The 20,120-nt window shown below is 34.2% G+C and overlaps 2 protein-coding genes across 7 annotated transcripts in view; one reads left to right on the top strand and one right to left on the bottom strand.

Moving 5' to 3' along the window:
* Positions 1-5,142, top strand: part of ICA1L (islet cell autoantigen 1 like) — a 76,049-nt gene extending 70,907 nt beyond the window's left edge. For all 6 annotated transcript variants that reach the window (XM_011369130.2, XM_011369129.2, XM_023535995.1 and 3 more), the window contains one exon: positions 529-5,142. In XM_011369130.2, the coding sequence (XP_011367432.1) occupies positions 529-644 (116 nt within the window). In that variant the 3' untranslated portion in view covers positions 645-5,142. The remainder of the gene's footprint in view (positions 1-528) is intronic.
* A 2,649-nt stretch (positions 5,143-7,791) lies between these two features.
* FAM117B (family with sequence similarity 117 member B) overlaps positions 7,792-20,120 on the bottom strand; it is a 75,871-nt gene continuing 63,542 nt past the window's right edge. Inside the window, exons 5-8 of the mRNA XM_011369133.2 lie at positions 18,455-18,598; positions 16,962-17,187; positions 14,825-14,945; positions 7,792-11,688 (exon numbers count right to left, since the gene is read on the bottom strand). Coding sequence (XP_011367435.1) covers positions 11,370-11,688; positions 14,825-14,945; positions 16,962-17,187; positions 18,455-18,598 — 810 coding nt within the window. The 3' untranslated portion in view covers positions 7,792-11,369. The remainder of the gene's footprint in view (positions 11,689-14,824; positions 14,946-16,961; positions 17,188-18,454; positions 18,599-20,120) is intronic.

The raw sequence follows: 20,120 nt of genomic DNA on the forward strand, positions 1-20,120 counted from the left end.
TTTATGTGCACATGGAAAAGAATGGAAAAGACAAAGGAAACAACTGTAGACCAAAATGACAACAGTTGGGTGTGTTAATGTGATAGTATTAGGTGGAGTTTTTTTTCTACTTTGTTACTGTTTTAATATTGCTTTTATAATATAGATTTCTCACCAAGTTTACAATGCAGCATTTATTTCTACTTTGTAAGGATAAAGGTTACTTTTAATTTTGACCATTATCTGAGAGCCTTCTATAAATTATCTTAGTGCTTCTAAGAAAATTATACTACTCCCTGCCTTTTCACTTCTAATGAAGTCCTTTCTTAGAGCAACATGCAGTCACTTAGCTATAAGAGCCTCAGCAAAGCACAAATAGCTGCATTAGCTTTTCAAAATTATCCTTAAGGAAACATAATTGATAGGCAATTCTTGTCAATTGTCTTGAATTTTTTTGATTTAGAACCATCTACTTTATAATCATAAAAGTACAACAATGTGATTTCAAAAATCTGAGACGCTAATTTTTTTTTTTTTCTTTTTTAATAGCTCCCAACAATGGTAACCAAGGTATGTCAGCCTGGTTCAATCTATTTGCAGACTTGGATCCACTTTCAAACCCTGATGCTATTGGACACCCAGATGATGAACTTCTTAATGCTTGACTGAAATTATGATGTCACTTTAATGGTCTTGAGACATCAATTTTGCAACATACTGCCTTTGTGGAAAGTTTATATTGTAATTCATACACAAAAGCATCGTGTTTGTGAATATAACACTTGTCAGCCAACCTTAGACAGATGGTAAGGACTACCTTTGAATAGATTGTCTTTTTAATATCTTAGATTTGCGGCTGTTGATAATATGTGGAAAGTATTAGAAACTATTGAGTCTGAAATAGATACAATTTATTTTGAAATAACAGCTAGGAATAATTGTCAATAAGGAGTTGGGTTTATTTCTTTGGAAAGCCTTTCATGTATAAGTTTCCTTGCTGGCTGTGAGAATTTTCTATGTGGGTAAATGACAGAATGTAAATTGGGTTGTGATTTGGGGTTGGTTTTTAAATAAAACAGTGGCAAGAGGCATTTTCTTTTGTGAAAACAGTACTAGAACCAGACCAGTTTTATCTTTAGTTAGAAAGGTAGAATAACATTTGAGAACTCAATTTGCTTTAAAGAAACCACAGAGAAACTTGGTGCTTATTTTCTCCACTTGGAGGCTAAAATGTACTATTACTCATTTTTTTTCTTTCATAGAAAATCATAGATATCCCTTAATTCCATTATCAAATTTTCATGGAGAAGTAGCAGGATAATTTATTTGCAAAGTCCATCCTCCATAGAAACAGAAAAGTCTGTCTTCCCATCTCATAAACTACAAGAATGTCCAGTAACATTCAAGACATTGTACAGGTGTTGTCAGGTCTGATTTTTCATAGATACGGTAATATGCAGTATTCATATTCTTCCTGAAATGGAGGGGAGGACAATAAACAATTGACAATAGTATTCCTGAAATTACCCAGAAACTGCTATCTGAATGAGGGAGAAATTCTAAACACCTTATACTTATATATATTTGCATACTTACCCCATATTTCTTGATGTGATTTAACCCAGAATACTTTCTGGCAGAGTTACAAAAAGCTCTACAAGATCAGTAATGGAGTATCTTATTTTTTTCCACTTTTCACTTTCTTCAGGTGACAGCATCTGAAGCTCTGTTTGTTTACTGAAGAAAACCTGTTACCCGTAGAGGGTTTTGAATCTAAGTTAGAGGGAAGGCTATTTAATTGAAATTAGTGTAAGCTAATGAAAACGTAGCCACTACATATACACATCAATTACTCGATTTTCTGTTAGTCTTTCTTGCCCACCTTTTCGTTTTGAAACAGTATTCCCAGTATCTTACTTTTGTCATTCAATTTATTTCATTTCTGTAAGAAAACATTTTAACTTTGTTATTCATGGTAGTTTCCATCTACTTAGCTTTAAACAAGCTTATTATTTACAAGAGAACTGCTTGTAATGTCTGTGCCAATGTATATAGAAAGACATTTTTTAGGAATGGACGGACCCGAGTAGGTAAAATGCAGTCCACTTTGCATCCATAGCAGTCTGGCCTAACTGAAATCTGAACTGTCTGCAAGCTTCGGAAAAGCACTACTATGGCCAAGTACGGCATAGGCTGGAAAGACCTTATCTGAGGGTCGGAAACATGGACCTAGGAAGTCTTTCTTTAAAATCTTTTCACATGCTTATTCCTATTTATTTGGTTATCCCTTCAGAAGCATTTTTTAAGTCTTTTCATTCAGTGAAATTCCCTAGAACGCAATACTGTCTTTGTTCTGCCAAGATCCAATCACCACGAGTTATGATTATGATTGATGATCTAAATACTACACCCATGGTGATTCTGCTCTCAACTTTGAGTACCTCAGAAAATGCTGACCTTGTCAAGTTTGTCTCATTTTTATTAGTTTCTTTCACTAATGCATGAGTTCAAAACTATTTATCTCCCTTGCATGCAAAGCAGTCGTTATCTCATATAAACAAAAACACCACAACACAAAGAAAAACCACTGGTCTCGTCAAGCCAGAAATCCGAATCCCAGATTCTGAATGTGAAGGGATATGGCCCTCAATTTTCCAAGAGCAAATGTTCTCAAAAAATAGAAACATACGAGAGATTTTTATTTAGCCCTTAGTATCTCTAACATTTTCTTTCAACAAAGTATGTACTTGACCATTTACCCCAAATTCAAAATTAACTGCCTTAGCAAGTCTAGTTATAACTTCAGCAAGTCTAACAACTCTGTTTTTGAAGAGCACATTGAAAACTTAGTTAAAATGAAGGTAACCATTCATACTTTCTCAAGGTTTGTTATTTGAAACTCATTCATTAATTTAGGGGCCAGAAACAGAAATCTGACTATTATTACACCTAGATTACTAATATAGGAAACCAACCACATATTCAATAGGGAGTAAAGGACAGAATAAACACAGAACAGAAAGATGACCAGTTGCTATTTGTCTAAATCTAGATCTTCCATTCAGTAAGAAATATATTAACCTTAACCAAGAGTAGGCTGAGAACACCTCTTTCAAAATACTTATTGAGTGGGTGAAATACCTATCTTCTACTTTTTTAATACCAAATAAGAATACATTTAAAAAGCCCCAGAACTAAATTTGCCTAATCTACCACTTTACAAGAAAGGCAGGAATACTAGAGTATATTAACATCAGATAGGTATAACTTTATATTTTTGAAATCTTTCATTAATTGTAAAGCATAGCTCTGTTTTTGTTGGAAACAAACTGTATTTTAACAAAATAGGTTTCAGCATTTGCACAATGATGAATTTGTATTTCAACCATGGATATTTATTTCACATAATTGTCTTTACAGACCATCTGGAAATGCAGAGGTCTTACAGCATAAGAACAACGGAAGTTTGATTGTGCTCTGTTTTTGAGCCTCTTTTAATAAAGATTACAAGATGACGTGAACAAAAGTTTATTTCCTAAAGTATTCGATACAAATCCAATTATTGTTTCCTTATTTAAAAACTTGGGTTTTACCTTAGAATCTTAGTAGCGAGAAGGTAGTTTGAATTGAAAATAGATACCACAGAATGAAAATAAAACCAGAGCAATTAATATCCTTGTGAATCTGGATTCTAATTCTTACATAAGATATGAGAAATAACAATGTGTATTCTCTGTGTACTCTCAGTAACAAAATACAAATTGTCAAATATCAAAATTGTGAGCCTAGAAGCAATAACCAATGAAATATAAGCCATAATATTTAACTTGGATTCCTGAAGGCAGGAATAAAAAGAATAAAGTCAGAACTGATCCAGTGTATTGGCAGGGCCCTGCATTCCCTTACCTTGAGCAATGAAGCCCCCGAATCTTCGGATGTAGATGCATTTAAAACATACAATGTGAAGTTGTTTAAATATTTAAGGAAAACTTATGTGACAGGATTGGTCACATCCATAATCCCAACATAAAATATCTTCTGTATTTTAAGTGCCATTTAAATGGAGACTAAAGAGTTCAATATTTAAAACTGTCCTTGACGTTTAAAATGAAGTCATGGTTCTTCACTCAGTGTTGTAAATAAACTGTTCAATGTACAAAGAGGCAATACAAAAAGGCGATAAAGGTCTCGGTGGTGTTAATAAATATGAATTTGAAGTGCATTGTTTTTACATTAAAGAAAGTTTTCTTTTTTCCCATTACAAAGTAATACTCTCTCATTTAAAAGTCTGAAAAACACTAAAAAGTAGAAGAATAAAACATCCACAGCTGTACCAACCAGGAATAACCACTGTTAACATTATATATTGTTATTTTGTAGTGCTTGTCACATACGACTTAAATTTGATCCTCGTGATTTCATTCTACTGTCTTCTCTGTCTGAAATGGACATACCAAGGTATTGAGATTGAAATTACTTTTGTCTTTTCTTTAAAAAGGTTAAAAAAAAACCCAGCAAAAATGTGAATCATTCTGTTCTACCCATATTAAAGAAAATATTTCTTTTGACTTTGTACAACTATGGCAACATTAAAATCCAGAGTTTGAGGATTTGTGTCACTAACTTCCTTGGTCAGGAACTGGCGTCTAACCAGCATGCTTTCTCTTTGCCCTCTGAACCAAGCTGCCAGCAGTTGAAGCAATGAAGTCGGAGAACAAACAAGGCAGTGGCCCAATGTCACATAATCTGCAATGATACTGAAAACCTCTATTTTATTAATGTCACTGTTACAGGACAAATACCAGTAAGGCTCTGTGGTTAATGTCCGAGTTCTAGAGTCGGTCTTGGTTCAAAGCCAGACTTTGACATTTCCCAGATGTATGACCATAAATTATTTAATCTAATTCCCATTTCATCATATATAAGATAGTAAAAAGATAGTAAAACCTGGCTTTATCGGGGTTATTATAAAGATTAGGGTATACAGTAACATATAAACTGTCTGGCACTTGGAAAACTTATCAGTGTTACCTATTTTTATTGATTTCAGCTCAACAGCCTTGACTATTTTATACTTTGTGAGCTGAATTCTATGGGATCATTTTCTATGACTAAAAACTTATGGCTTTCCTAAAGAATGAATAAAATAACCTAACAAAGTAAGATGTATTTGCTTCCAGTTTTATAAGTCAAGCTATTTTCACATTTACTAACCATTTACCTGACAGCACTATCATCAGCATTTCCTTCATCACATAAACAGAAAACTACGGTTCAAAGAGGTGACTTCTTTACCCAATATCCCATGACCATTAAGCTGCAGACCCAGAACTAGTACCCAAATTATGGCTCTAAATCCAGAGCTTTTCTGCATCTCCCCTGAATTATCCCAATGATCTAAAAAATAAATGCTTAACATGTGGAATTGAGATGAATGCTTATACTTCTGGTTTTTAACCGAGAGCCTCCATAATAGTCCTCTATAAAAAATGTTTAGGACAAATCCATGCTAGTATATAAAATCAAAGTTAAGAGTATATAGAGATAAATCCTGGAGAAGATGCAAACTCTTGAAAAGTATTTATTTTTTACAAAACCAGCAATTTGGAGATACTTATTAATGGGATGTAGAAACAATGTCTTAAAGACTAGTCTCATCTGTGTTAAGATACCAGACTAACCCAAAGGTACCTACACAAAAGCTGTTCCTAACAGTATTTTTCAAATCATTTTATTTACAACCTACAGTATAAGTACATCTTGCTTTACAACCTAGTATGTGTATAGTCAGGTGTTACTTGAGAGGAATGCATTCTGAGAAATGTGTTTAGGTGATTTTGTCATTGTGCAAACATCAGAGTGCACTTACACAAACAGATGGTATGGCCTACTCCACACCTAGGGTCTATGGTATAGCCTATTGCTCCTAGGCTACAAACCTGTACAGCATGTTACTGAATACTGTAGGTAACTGTTAACAGAATAGTAAGTATATATAAAAATACAGTATGTATAAAAGATAAAAATGTTACACCTATATGAGGCACTAACCATGAATGGAGCTTGCAGGACTAGAAGTTGCTCAGGTGAGTCAGTGAGTGAGTGATGAGTGAATGTGAAGGCTTAGGACTACCGTACTCTACTGTGGACTCTTTATAAACACTGCACACTGAAGCTACACTAAATTTATAAAACAACACAAGATAAAATCAAGCACCCCAAAAATGATATAATCAAAAGACACAGTAAACATGAGATATATGAGGCTGCTGTATGTATGTAAGACGGCAGTTTTATAGCAAACTTTTTTATAAGTATGAATAGTACACTCTATGAAAAAATTACATAAACCAACAACACTGTCATTCATCATTATCAAGTATTACGTACTGTACATCATTTTATGTGCTGAACTGGAAGTGTAGTAGGTTTACACCAGCATTACCACAAACACATGAGTAACACACTGTGGTAAGACATCACAATGGCTAAGATGTCACTAAGAGAGTTTTCACTCCTATCTTATAGAACCGCCATCATGTGCAGTCTATCTGGTGACCGAAATATTATGCATTGCATGACTATCTCTTGTCTAGCAAGTGTTTTACACACAAATACTCTCCTTATGTGTAAATATACTTGTTTTCTATTCTGCTTAAAAAAAAAAAAAAACTTGGCTGAGCCCATTTAATTCCAAATCCAAAGTTTGAAAAACACGAATCAAAGAGATACAAAGGCTATTTGTATTATTATACTATGATATACAGCAGGTCCTCAAATAATAGTTTCATTATAACAGTGATGAGATGCCACAGGAACTTAACTCGTTTATATCAATTAGCCTATGGTAAAATTGGTTTCATTATAAATTGTTTCACTTAAGTCACACAACCTATCGATGACATTGAGGGTTTACTGTACATTGAAGAGGATACTCTATTTTACACTCACTTTTTTAAAGCAATCAAAGGGAAAGGATCGATATAAACCTAAAAACCTTTCTTTGGTATATTTAATACTGATTCAAAGCAAAAATAATAAATGGGGGAAGAGAGCAACACCCAGCCGGAAATCTGAATTTGTTCCTTTCAACCTCTTTAAAGGTGAAGGGATGAGACAGAAAAAGGGAAGTATGAGCCAGTTTCAGATTTTCTGTATTTGATGCTATGTTAAATGTAAATATATATACATTAGTTATCCCCAAATTCTGGTTAACCTTTCCCCCCAGAACTTTTTTATTAACTTGGTGACCATTTTTTGTGTCTGACAGCCATGGTGACTTTCTAAACTTCACTTAAAAGATATCTCTGCTTTCTAAGTGGTTATACTGCATGTAGTCTTCACTGGGGGCCTGAGTAGGTCTGCTGTGTGCATACAGACTAAACTCCCCCAGCCTGAACTGTCTTGCATAAATAAACTACTGTCACAAAGGAAGAATATAGGTGGTTTAGGAAACGTGAATTACCAAAACAAAAGGAAAAAAATGTTTTATGTGTACTTCAGAATAAAATTGATTTCCCAAGCTAAATCTCTTAAGCTCTGAAATACTGAATTATAAACACGTATATCCTTCAGTGTACTTGTTTATAATTTAATGTTTATCATTTACCAAAGATCAGGTACTTTAAGTTCTAGAGCAAGTAAGGAGGTAGTAAGGAAATAACTGTAATATTATACATCCTGCTATGTAACAAATGCATTTTTCTACAGATTTGTGAAAAATATACTATGCATAAGTTATTTCAGGCTAGAGGTATCTGAAAAGAAAATATGAATTTAAGACTATATTCATAAAAGTACACAGAAAAAAACTCAAGAAGAACAGACTTTATTTTTAACATAAAAGTTCTATTTTCTTGTGAGGCAGCAATAAGTGTTCAGATACAAGGAATACATAAGTACATAGTAACAATATTTATCACCACTGGAAATGCTGTTTTGGGGGGAGAATTTTGTTAGAAAAACAAAATTTTAAAAATTGCATTTAAAAAAGATTTACATAGCTTCAACAGAGATGAAAGGTACAGACTTTAAAAAAACAAATTATATTCTTCAACAGGATTGTATAAACAAAATATTGTTCAGGACTGCTCTGCTTATCATTAAATTAGGCAGAGTAAAACTTAAACCTTAAAGTGCGGAGTGAAGTATTCTTAGCTTAATGCAAATTCAGCACTTCCACTGGTAGGATTTTGAGACATCAAAATTCCAAGCATCGAGGAATGAATCTTAAGTTTAGAATAGTAAATTCAGTAGTGGCAATTTTTCTTTTATTTCCTTTAACAAAAGAAAATCTTGATAACCCAGTCCTAATCTTGCACATACAGAAGGCTATAAATTCTGCCATTTTTTAAAACTTTCCAGTAAAAGCCAGCCATTAAAGAAAGGAGAAAAATGGCTTTCTTGTTGCCAGTTATTCCTCAGCTAGCAATAGCACCTTCTAAAAGGCTGATTTGGCTTGTCATGAATGTAAGAAATATTTTAAACAAAATGAATCTAGATCAAAAATAATTTTGGCATCCATGCTCACCATATTAAACAAAAACACAAAGCAGTTTTAAAACATAATTGGTCATGAAAGCCATGACAAGTTAAGACTTAGTCATGATCAAAACCAGTAACTTTACATGTTATCACAAAGAAATTGTTTAAGGGTAAAAAAATAACTTAAGACTGGCAAAGTGAATAACCACAGAACAGCTCCTTTTCCTGAAATATACATGCCACCTATTTATTTTACTACAATGGAAATAAATGTATTTAAAATTAAAAATGTTTTAAATTATATTCCCATTGAAGCTATTCTAAATTTACCTTCTGTACAGTTTTCTACAGAATAACAAGATAATTATGGAATGTAATTTTAGAAAACAGTATTATGCAGTCTATTGAGACCATTTTTAAAAAAATCAAATTTGTGAACTAAGGGTTAAATAAAAAAGCTCAATGGACCTATGGTTAATATTTTTTTAAGACTGCGATAAAGCTCATATGCTTAAAAATTAGCCCTTTGGCACTGGCAGTTAGAGTTGTTTGTACCTTGTACTTTTTTTTTTTCCTTCAAATCTCAGGCTCTATTTCTCCCAAATCCAAGGATATGTTTGGTTGCCATACAATTCATTCACATTCTTATAACCAAACATCAGAAGTTCTATTTACAAGGCTATGTAAATAAATCTTAAACTTATCCTCCCATTCCGATTTTAAATTACTTTAGAATAAGGATATATGAAACTCTACAAAAAAATATGAATTAGACAAACATGCACAACAGAGTAAAAGGAAACATTGTTAATAAAGTGGCATTCTAGTTGTAAAATACCCTTGTGACTTGTGGGAATGGAGACAGAAAAAAGCGTAAGGCAAAAAACACAGATTTAACAGAACTCAGGTAATTCAAAGACCGAGGAGTTTTTTTAACCTTGTTTTTAACTTCCTCTTCCTACCATTCAAATCAACCCACCTGATTTTTTTTTTTTTTTTTTTTTTGCCTTTTCTTCTGTATTTTTGACAGAGCAGTTCTCAGGGTGAAACGGTAAAGTCAAAGGCATAACAAAGGCAAAAAAAGCAGGGTTCTAAGAAACCAACCAGAAAATTTACATCCTGAATAACTGAGCTTTTACTGATTTAGAAGCCACAATGTACTAATTCCAAGTAAATTCGTTTTGGATGAAAAGGTACCATAATTCATTGGTCCCGGCAATTGAAACCTGACAGACTTATTCATGTTTGAGTTTATCTAACTTGCCTAACTATATCTCCATTTTAAACTTAACAGGGCATACTTTTGGTGACTTAGATGTTTTGAAAGTGCGTCAATATAAGAAGTCTTTTCAGAAGATTTACTGCCACCACTAGGTTTCCTGTGATGGGATATATCTGGATAAACTGACATTAATAACCTTCTAAACCATATCCCTTTTACAAGTATTTAATTTTTGTTCTCCCTTTAATATGTATAAGAACATTAAATTATTGCATCATAAGGTAGTATATGAAAACCTTAGAAAGATGCATTTTATCAACAGTCTGCTGAAACTCGTTTTTAAAAAGAGCTGCTCCTTAATTTCACTATCACATACCCAGACATGAAATACTGTTGTCATGTGATATTGGCAGTGATTGTACTAGAATAAGCCTAAATCCTGTATGGATTTTTCAAAGGTTCCTGTTGTTTGTGCTCCAAAGCTCTCCTTGCCTATTTTCCCTACTGTGTGAAATGTTGGAGGGACAACTAGCAAAATCTGTAGGCAACAACATATCTCAGTGCCAACCACCATAAAGAAAAGGTCAGTCGCAAGATTCTGTGACTACGGATTGCTATTCAATGGATTACACTCCTGGCAAACTACTACCCCTGACCAAATCCACAAGACAACGACATCACAAAAGCAAAGAAGGAAATCCATGCAGTCATTTTAGGATCTCTTGGGACTATGATACAGTGATGATTAAAGGTAGAATGACACCTGTGGTAAAGGGAGATCATGTGATAAATATTGTGCAGAAAACCAGAGGCTCCTTACTCCTAGCTGGCAATCAACACTGGGTAGCTCCTTTTTGGCTGACTTTTAAACCAACTTCCAATGATGGGTGAGAATATATTAAGCATTTGTCTCCAGACTATAATTTTTCTGACCACATGGTGAAATGTGTACGGGAGTAGTGAAGAAAACAGCATTTTTACAAGTATTCCACCCAAAGCACAAACTTCTGACATCAAAAAACGTAAATCACATAATGTGCTAATATTGCTTTTTATCTTTTTTTGTATATACTTGTTCAATGCGTTTACCTACCATTTCTTGTTTGGGAGAAGAACATGGTCATGAGGTTAAGACTGCTGGGAAATGCCAACAACCCCTTTGGTCCCAAAGCTGAAAACAGCTGAGAAAAGCACATATCTAGAAAGGGAAACAAGAAACAGAAGCCACCAAAGAATCTTTTAAACATCCTGTTTGCTATGTTTCAGAAAATGTAACATTGGTATTATAAAATAGTCATTTTCATATAAAAGATGGTTCTTGCAGCATCATTCATGTCTCTAGGAATCATGTTTGCAGGGATCAGGTTTTTATTTTTGTTTCTAAAAGTTTAATTTGAAAACAAAAAACAATGAGATATCAGCCCTCCAAAAGTAAAGAATGAGACCTTTCTTGTTTCAACCAGTGCTTGAGGAAAAGGCAGGCTAAGCACTGAGGGCTGGCCTCCATGAGTGAGCAAAGCCATCAGAGAGGCTGCTTTCTTTCCGCACATGTACTGTGACGTGTCACTGTGAAAAGGTGGAGCACGTCACAGCGAGTGGGAGCGCATGATGCCATCCATCAGAGTCACGTGATTCAAGGAGGTTCTCAGTTGCCCAGAACACAATGGCTATGCAGCATTGGGACCTATCCCTCAGCTTCTTCGATTGGTTCTGGTGGTGTGAGTAGAGAGGCTGATGGCATGACTGTACTTGTTCCTCGAGAGACTCTGTCTTGCTCTGTGTTTGTAGACAGGGAGGCCACAGCGATGGGCTGCAGTAGAGTGGTTGTCATGCCAGTGGTGACTGTCAGACTGTGGCCAGAGCCCTTGAGAGTAAGATCTGGTGTGGGAAGGAGTGGCTTGAGGATGCTGACGAGGCAGAAAGCAGAGCCGCTTTTAGGAATGAAATTCACCTTGTTTTTGTCAGGACAGTAAAAGGCTGGGATTTCATGAAGCTGTTTTGGCCTAGACGTAGAACAGACAACCCAATACTTTTAAGTCACCAAACACTGGAAGTAAGTTCTTTTATTATTATTTTTTACACATAAAAGGAGTACAAAATTCAAGCTATGTCAAAAGCTTCGAATACTATGAACCAAAGTAGAATTACAACACATGATTCAAAATATGTATTTTAGAATGCTGGAAGGACACCATCATTGCTGCTTTCAGTTCCCTGGCAAGCCCTGTGCATGACACAGGTAGCTCAGGCTGATGACCACTGTATCCCAATGAAGATCTAAGATAGCCAATATGAACAAAGAATTTCCTAAAGCAAAAGAAATTCTAGATGTTTAAAGACAAAATATGTTCCATTACCATGATTTTCCAAAGTCTGTAGTACTTTGAAGGGAAAAAGCAAAGAAATTAATGACATACAATGTCCATCTTTTGCTAAGTTCCACCACTGCATGACTAAACTTTGGTAGGCCTAAGTTTCTCTTCATGTGCACTTAAAAATTTCTGAAACAATTCTTTGAGTTAACCATGATGGTTTTCTGAGTAATGTAATAGAAATGTGAAACCAAAATAAAACTAATGGCAGTCCTTTGCTCTGAAACTTCTACTAAAGTCAAATCCTTCCCTGTCCCCAGATGCTCCTGAAAATTAATGGGTCCAAGTTACTTATAATGGGAAAGAATGAGGAAGGAAGAGAGGGAGAAAGAATGGGTCATGCTATATTTTTAAAAACACCTCTATACTGCAAAGAGGCCAGAATATCTGGGAATCAAAGATAACTAAGGGTAAGGAGTTCTTTAGTTGGGATCAGGAAACAGCATATTTGACTTCATTAAAAAGGATTTACTAAGTGCAGGTGGCATGGCTATGGTCTGTGTCTATCAAAAAGAATATAGAGTCAGAAAGACGTGTAAAATCTGGTTTGTGCTTTCTGGGTCCAAATCCAACTACCTATTTTCTTTCAGGTAAATAAACACATATTTCTAGAAATAAGAAATCAATTCTCAACCCACTCAAAACTCTAGTTCAAGTCAGAGTTACTACCTCAAACCAAAACTAAGACTTAGAAAAGTATTCTTTAAACAATGATTAAATAAGCTAAAAATTTTAAATTAGGACCAATAATCTACCTTTGCTTTAATGCCAGTGAGTCCAGTGGGTTTTGCTCTAATTTTGACATAGCTAGAGCAAAAAGAGATTAATTTTTTTAGACTTTAATATGTTTTATTGATAAAAGGTAAAAATTACCTTTAAGAAATTTACTCGGGTTACTGCTCTTAATTTGTTTTTGGAATATAATGAAAAATTTTAAAAATGAATAGGATTTTGTATGCTATATATCCTTTATATCAGTAAAATTTATAATAAACCATGTATATATTTAAAAGGAACAGGTTTACCTTCTAACAACAGATAAGATGTGCCATAAAATATGTTAGGGTTTACCTTCTTTTATCTGTCTACCCATCCATACATACATGGCTCAGATATTGAGTCTTGAGAAAATTTCCAAATGCAATAGTCTAAGGCAGATACCACAGGACACCAACCTACACAACAAATACTCAAACTCATTTATAGAAGAAATTCAAATTGCTTTTGAGCCAACCATTTCTCTGCACTTAGGCAAATGTTAACTACCAATGAGCGAATCAAAGAGCTCAACTCCAGAAAGGTCCATTTGGACTATTTAATTTTTACTTAATAGAATGACTCTATTAAGAACTCTCATGAAAAAGTCTAAGCCAGCATTTTCAAATTAAGCATAAAACTTACATGAAGTATTTGTTAAAGATGCATATTCCTGGTTCTACCTCTATATTTACCCTTGGGGCCTAGGAATCTGCAGTTTCAACTAATATCTCAGATGATTAAGATGCAAGGAGTCCAAGAAACGGTTCTGGAGAAATACTGCTTAACATTCAGCTGGCACCAGTCAAGTTTTTAGACTGACATGGTTGAAAAAAAACAAAAAACGCAGTCACTAAAACAGACTTTTCAATTACCATCACAAAAGCAGATAGGAGAGAGACAGCTGGGATTTCCTAGAAGTACAAAGGATTCAAAAACAAAGCTCTTTGTGCAGCAAAAGTATTCTGAATTTACGTTAAAGGAAATACTGATAGAAAGGGGTACATAGAAGAACAAAAGGATGCCATGTTTCAAAATTATTCCAAGATGTTTATAATAAAGAAAAAGATAAGTTATTTGAATGGGACAAGGTTGGACAATATCCACCTTGCATCTTAGGTTTCATAGTGAAAAAAGGCCAGAACAGTGGCTCTTAGACTTACAGTCATAGCGAGATTGGAAGGTGAGGGCTAAGTGCTTTCATCATATCCCCAAATAATGTTTATCACCTAATTTACATAGTCTCATACATACAACACTGTAGCCATAGCTTATAAAGCAAGAAACCACTACTACTGAAAACACATGGCTGCAATATTTTCTAAGCCAAGTGAGTCTAAAATTGGAGTACTTGACTAGAGTACCAGCCAAGAGAAGTATATGAGCATAGGAGATCACACACCAGGGGTACCAGACACTGTTTAAGATTCTGCTTCTTATACTATCTTCATTATAGTAACATGATTCTGCAAAGTAATAGAATTGTTTCCTATATTGGCAGACAAAATATTTTTAAAAACTACTGACAGAACTAGAGACCAAAAATAGATAAAACCTGAAAGGAATTTGATAATTGAAAGAAGGAAACCACACTGACTGAGATCTGTGATCTATCCTGAATAAATATACTGCTAAATTCAATGTGATGTTGACTGTATGCAGGTTCAGAAACAACAGCCACAGATGGTATGTTGGAAACAACTGAGGAAATGTGAGTAACAAATGGATATTAGTTGATATCTAAGCATTACTATTAATTTTCTTTGGTGTGATAATGGTATTGTAGTAGTGGAAGAGTACAGTGGTTACTTTTAGGAAACATATTATATTGTATTTAAGGTTAAGTGTCATGATGTCTGCCAACTTACTTTCAAACAGTTCGGCAAACATGGCAAAATGTTAACTATAGAATCTAGGTGGTGGTCATATGGGTAATCACTATACTATTCTTCGACTTATATGAAAATTCTCATAAAAGAGAGGTTTTTATGCGAGGGAAGGGGATACTTACGAGCATTCCTCAAACACTTTGACTCTTTCACAGCCCTCAGGAGGTTCCCTTTTGAACATGTAACTGTTGTTAGGTTTTGGTGAAGTTGCATATTTGGGCAAGGGAGAGTTGTTCCCATTCTCTGCAATAAATGACATACTGCGTCATTAAGAAATACAGCACAAATGCATAGTCATTCTGTATTTAACTGTTTTTGGCCTTCCGCCATACCATGAACTACTTGAGGATACAAACAGTGTTTTATTCATCAACATCTAACAATTCCTGGTAAAGAGGAGATAATTAACGTTTGTTAAATAAATGCATAAACAAATAAAAGATTTTTATTTCTTCTCTATTTACAATTACCACAGCTTAGGCCTGTATCACTTAATCCTTAGTAATGAATACTGACTTACCTCACTCACAGATTTATTTCTAGACCATGCACAGCAAACAAATTCAAATGTCACTTCCATTTTTCCCAATATAAGTAACTGAAATGGTTCACTAGTTGCTTACCATGCACTTTTGGCATACCCTTCAGAATTTCTCAATTTGATTTCTCTGCTCCTCCAGTTTTAATCTCTACTCCAGGTAGTTGTAGCCATGTGTAACTGTACACCAAAGATTTCCTTTTGCCTAAGAACTCCACACCTAAGAGATCTCTCTCTGTTGATTTTCCAAAATTGCCTTCAAAGTCTAGCTCAAAGTTTCTGAAATTTTTCCAAATTAACCCTATCAAAGGGAACATTCCTTTACTCTGGTATTCTTGTTCAGTGCTGATGTCTTCAGTTTATACTATGTTAACTTAAAATTTTTGATATGTTACATAAGAGTTCTAAATTTTCAGTCTGTGTCGGCTAAGCTACAAATTCCTTGCTGGCAGTAGCATTGTGGGCCCTGTTTTCTTATAAAAGAAATTCAGAGAAGCTAACCAGTCACTCGTCTCCTAAAATCAAATACAGCAGGACACAAAATTTGTGGAGTTCCTACATGCTACTGAAGTAAAACTGGAAAATATGGGAAATCAAGGGACAGATTTTGTAGTTATGTTTTTTAAAATTTTGGGAGGTACATCTGATTGAGCACTAAATACCGGGAGATGTGCTAAAGGTTTGGATTCACTACTCCCTTTTAATCCTCACAATAAGTGTAAGTAGTAATTATGCAGATTCCTGACAAGAAACGCAAGGATTTAACTGAATGTCAAACTGTGTGCACAGTGGAATCATCAGAAACTCCTCATGAGAACATCAGAAACTCCTCATGCCTATGTCCCACTCCTAGGGGTTGTGATTTAATTGGTTTTGGATGTTGCCCTGGAATAACCATGTTTTATTTAACCTAGAAGCTGGCAAAAAAAAAAGAGGGGGGCCAAATAATATTTTATAATAACCCACAGTTTGAAGTGACTTCTTCAGAAACTGTATATGTTAACAGTCTCAATAATTTAGTAGTAACGGCCAGCTGCAACAATGGAACATTTTAGGATGTTCTGTACACTGTGAGTAGGAGATCCTAAGTAAATGACTACTAAACTGAGCTGTAGAAAAAATTAAATTAAAAAAAAAAAATCTTCCTATTGCTCTTAAGCACATGCAGTAACTAGGATAAGGCTAACAAATATTGCCCTGATACAGACAGATGAAAGGTCCTATTTGCTTATGTCTCCAAGATATTTAAGTTGCATTAGTAGCCCTTTAACCTTTTATTCCAGGATTGCATTCATATAAATTTTGCATTCATATAAATCAGCTTAATTCTTGTTAGAAATTCCACAAATATACATCCTAAAAAACACTAAGTTGAAGGTTTCACATTTAATTAAAAAGTACTAAGGTAGTAAAAACATGACAACTAAGGTGAGAGAGAACAAAGTGTTTTTCAGGACAAATGTTCATCTCATTTATACCAAAAGAAACATTTCATGTTTCTCACTAATAAGGAACCTGTATTAGCAAGAGTAGAGAGAAAAAAAAAGGTACAAATAAAAGGCCTACTGTTTTGTACTCCAATTTAAAATGTTTTGAAATATCTCCAAATCATTACCTTGGTAGCCTTAAGTATGTGTGTTCTGACAGAAAATGAACAGAATGATGGATGAAATAAGTGGTATTCCCTTATCATCTGCTAACAAAATTCTCCTGCACTGTACCTTTGTCCCTGGGATCGATGAGCAGGTCATCAGCCGAACAAGGACTCTCCTCGCTACCTTCGTTGGAGATGGTGAGGAATGACGTGGGGGACACAGACTGAGAGCGGCTACTGTTGTTGCTTCCCCGGTCTGCCCCACCGGGGGTCTGCGTGTCAATGCTCCGTGTGCTGCTACTTCTCTGCACGAGGGGGGGAGGTGCACGATGGCCATCTGGAATATCTTGTGGCTGTTAAAAAATTTTTAAACATATGTATATTTGTCACTAATTTTGAAATTCATCCAGAAATGAACCCAATTTGAACTTTCCCTTTTGTTCCTTCCAGAAGACTCATAAATCAGAATCTCCCTACTTATCAAGCCTAACAAGACAGAAGCCTTTGTGTTGCTTCACTAGACACTGAGCAGCATGGACAAAGACACTGTATTTCCGGGCTATGGCACGTGATAGGTGGTCAGTTCTTGCTGAATGATGAATTGCACTGAATTACCTATCATGTTATAAATATTATTTTTAAAATTATAAAGAAGGGCCATGGTAAAAGAGGAAAAATCAAGGTATTAGCACTAGGTTCTCTAGTGGGTCCACTGGGGGACCTAGTGATACTTGATATCAGGCCCTTTGATCTTCTCCCCCTGCCTGAAAGAGTTTTTCAAAGAAACCTTCCTACATGATGGAATGGTTAATCACAACAGTTCTAATTATAGGGAGGAATCAAGGAGAACATTCCAAAAAAGCTTGTGTGGCTCATTTAGCAAGGAAACCTGCTCGCTGTTCGACTGCGGCTCATTTACCTTTATTATATCAGGGAAAGTTTCTCCCATCATGCAGTATGGAGGAGAGGGTATGGGGAATTGTGTTTTCTTTAATTAAACCAATCTTTAATCTTAAGGGAGAGGACCTTAAACATCAATAAAATACTACTTCAAATTCCTCAATTCTTTCACTGAAGAATGAAGCTTAAATATATTCTGTGACATGGCTTTAAATATGAACAGGAAATTTTCTCACTATGTCTTACATGTCATTCTTATGTAACATTACAGTTAGAATAGTGCACATTCTTATGTGCATTATAGGTAAGCAGAACTTCATGATGAGACAGTTAACCAAATAGTAACTGACAAACAATAAGATACAGGTAGATTCATGCTTAGAAAGTATTTGATGTCATATCCTTCCCTCCCCAACAAATTAGTAAGCTAAATTTTTATTAGAGTTTAACAATTATAATTATAACATCTGTCTCATGATTTTTAAATACAGATAAACAAAAAATAGTTTTTGTTCAAGAATCCAAATTTAAGTCACATCAGTTGTCTCTATAGATGCAAAGAAATGAAAATTTTTCATTCACTTGCCAAAGTCAAAGTCTTTTGAAAGAGAAAATTTCATTTTCTCTCAATGAGAAGAAATCTAAGCAAATATGGAAAACAAAATTGTGAATTTTTTAATAATTAGAAGCATTATGATTTTAAGATATGAGATTACTTACTATAAGTTGTTCTTCTTTTTCCCCAGTCTCTTTAATTATTATTTCAATTTCCTGATTTAATCCTTCCACACTATTCCGAAACCGGGAGCCTGTTGATTTGGTGATGGGAATTACTGGAATAAGTACACTCTTTGGAACAGGAGCCTTGAGAAAAAGTAGTAGAGGGGGAAGAAGAGAGTTTTAATATTACCTTTTAATTTTCTAAATTGAAAAATACTTCCAGTTGACAAAAGTAACTCTAAAAGAAATCAAAATAAAGTTTATAGGCCTCACAAAAAGTGTGAGTAACCAAATCTCCTCCTCGGTGTACGTGAAACATAATTTAAGGCCAAAACGACATACAATGCAAAATATACATGACTTACCGTTGAATTGTATACTTGAAACTTCCTGGATTTCGTTAACCAATGTCACCATAATAAAAAAATAATAATAAAAAAAGCAAAAATAAATTTTAAAAAAATAAAGCCAAAATGCCAGATAATGAAGGTTCACTTTCAGAAGTTTATTCGCATCTATGAGGGACTATAAAGGGAATAGGGATAAAGGAAAATACTAAAAGAATGTCAATCTCAGAAATTCTTTTATGATTGTAACAGAGTTCAGATTTCAGAACATAACTTTAGCCTTCTGATGCCACAATTAACTACAATCGAGAAAAGAAACAAACAAAAAATGATTTAAAAAAAAAAAAAACAGGAAAAACATCTTGACTAGAAAAATAAAATCACTTCCAAAATCCATAAATAGCAGCAAGATTGAAATGAGAGTTAAGTTCCTTATAAAATTTATTTATACTTTCATTGTAATAATTTTAATGTTTTGTTCAGGAAATAAAATGATACAATTCATTTTCGTTTTCCAAAACCTATCCTTTAATTTTTTAAAAATACTTTTTTTCACTGACGCAGTTATCACTTTTGAAAAGAGATAACATTATATAATTACAGGAAATTACTTGGTTTCCTAACAAAATACTTAAAATATGAAACAAGAATTGCAGAGGTATCTGTCCAAAGCTCAAAGCACCCAGGTGCCAAAAGATCATCTTGTATATACAGTCCTGCTGTCTGGTGAAGAAATGTGATTAATCCATCCTTCTTTTAGGGAGGTTTGTTTGAAAAACCTCTCTTTCAGGGTAAAGTGGGCAAGGATACAAAGGTAACAGGGCCTCTAATCAATTATCACTAATTTCATTCAATGGATAACCTTGTCTGATATAAAACTTAGTGTTAAACCTGTATTTCTCCTTTTATTCCTGCTCACCTGATTCAGTGATTCCAAGAACTTAAATATGGCCATAAAAACTTTACTCTGAGAAACTACTTTTAACTGGCATTGTTTTCTTATTGCAAAAGTAACAAATATTTACTGAGAAGAAAAATACATGGGATTCAGTCACCCAGAGATAATAATTGTTACTAATTTAATAAATATCTTTCTATCTAGCCCTTTTTCCTCTGTGCATATAAACTTTTAAACCAAAAACAGATTGTAACTTGTGTTCTATAAATATTTCCTGTATTTCTATCATCTTTCTATGCTTTTAAACTCTTATTTACCAAATTATTTTTATAGCCGCAGAGTATTTCATTGTATAAGTGTATTAAGAAATGAATGTTCTGCTATTGGACAGTTTCCAATTTTTCATTATTCAAAACAAACA

This window comes from Pteropus vampyrus, unplaced genomic scaffold, assembly GCF_000151845.1.
Source record: "Pteropus vampyrus isolate Shadow unplaced genomic scaffold, Pvam_2.0 Scaffold146, whole genome shotgun sequence".
In the NCBI taxonomy this organism is placed as follows: domain Eukaryota; kingdom Metazoa; phylum Chordata; class Mammalia; order Chiroptera; family Pteropodidae; genus Pteropus; species Pteropus vampyrus.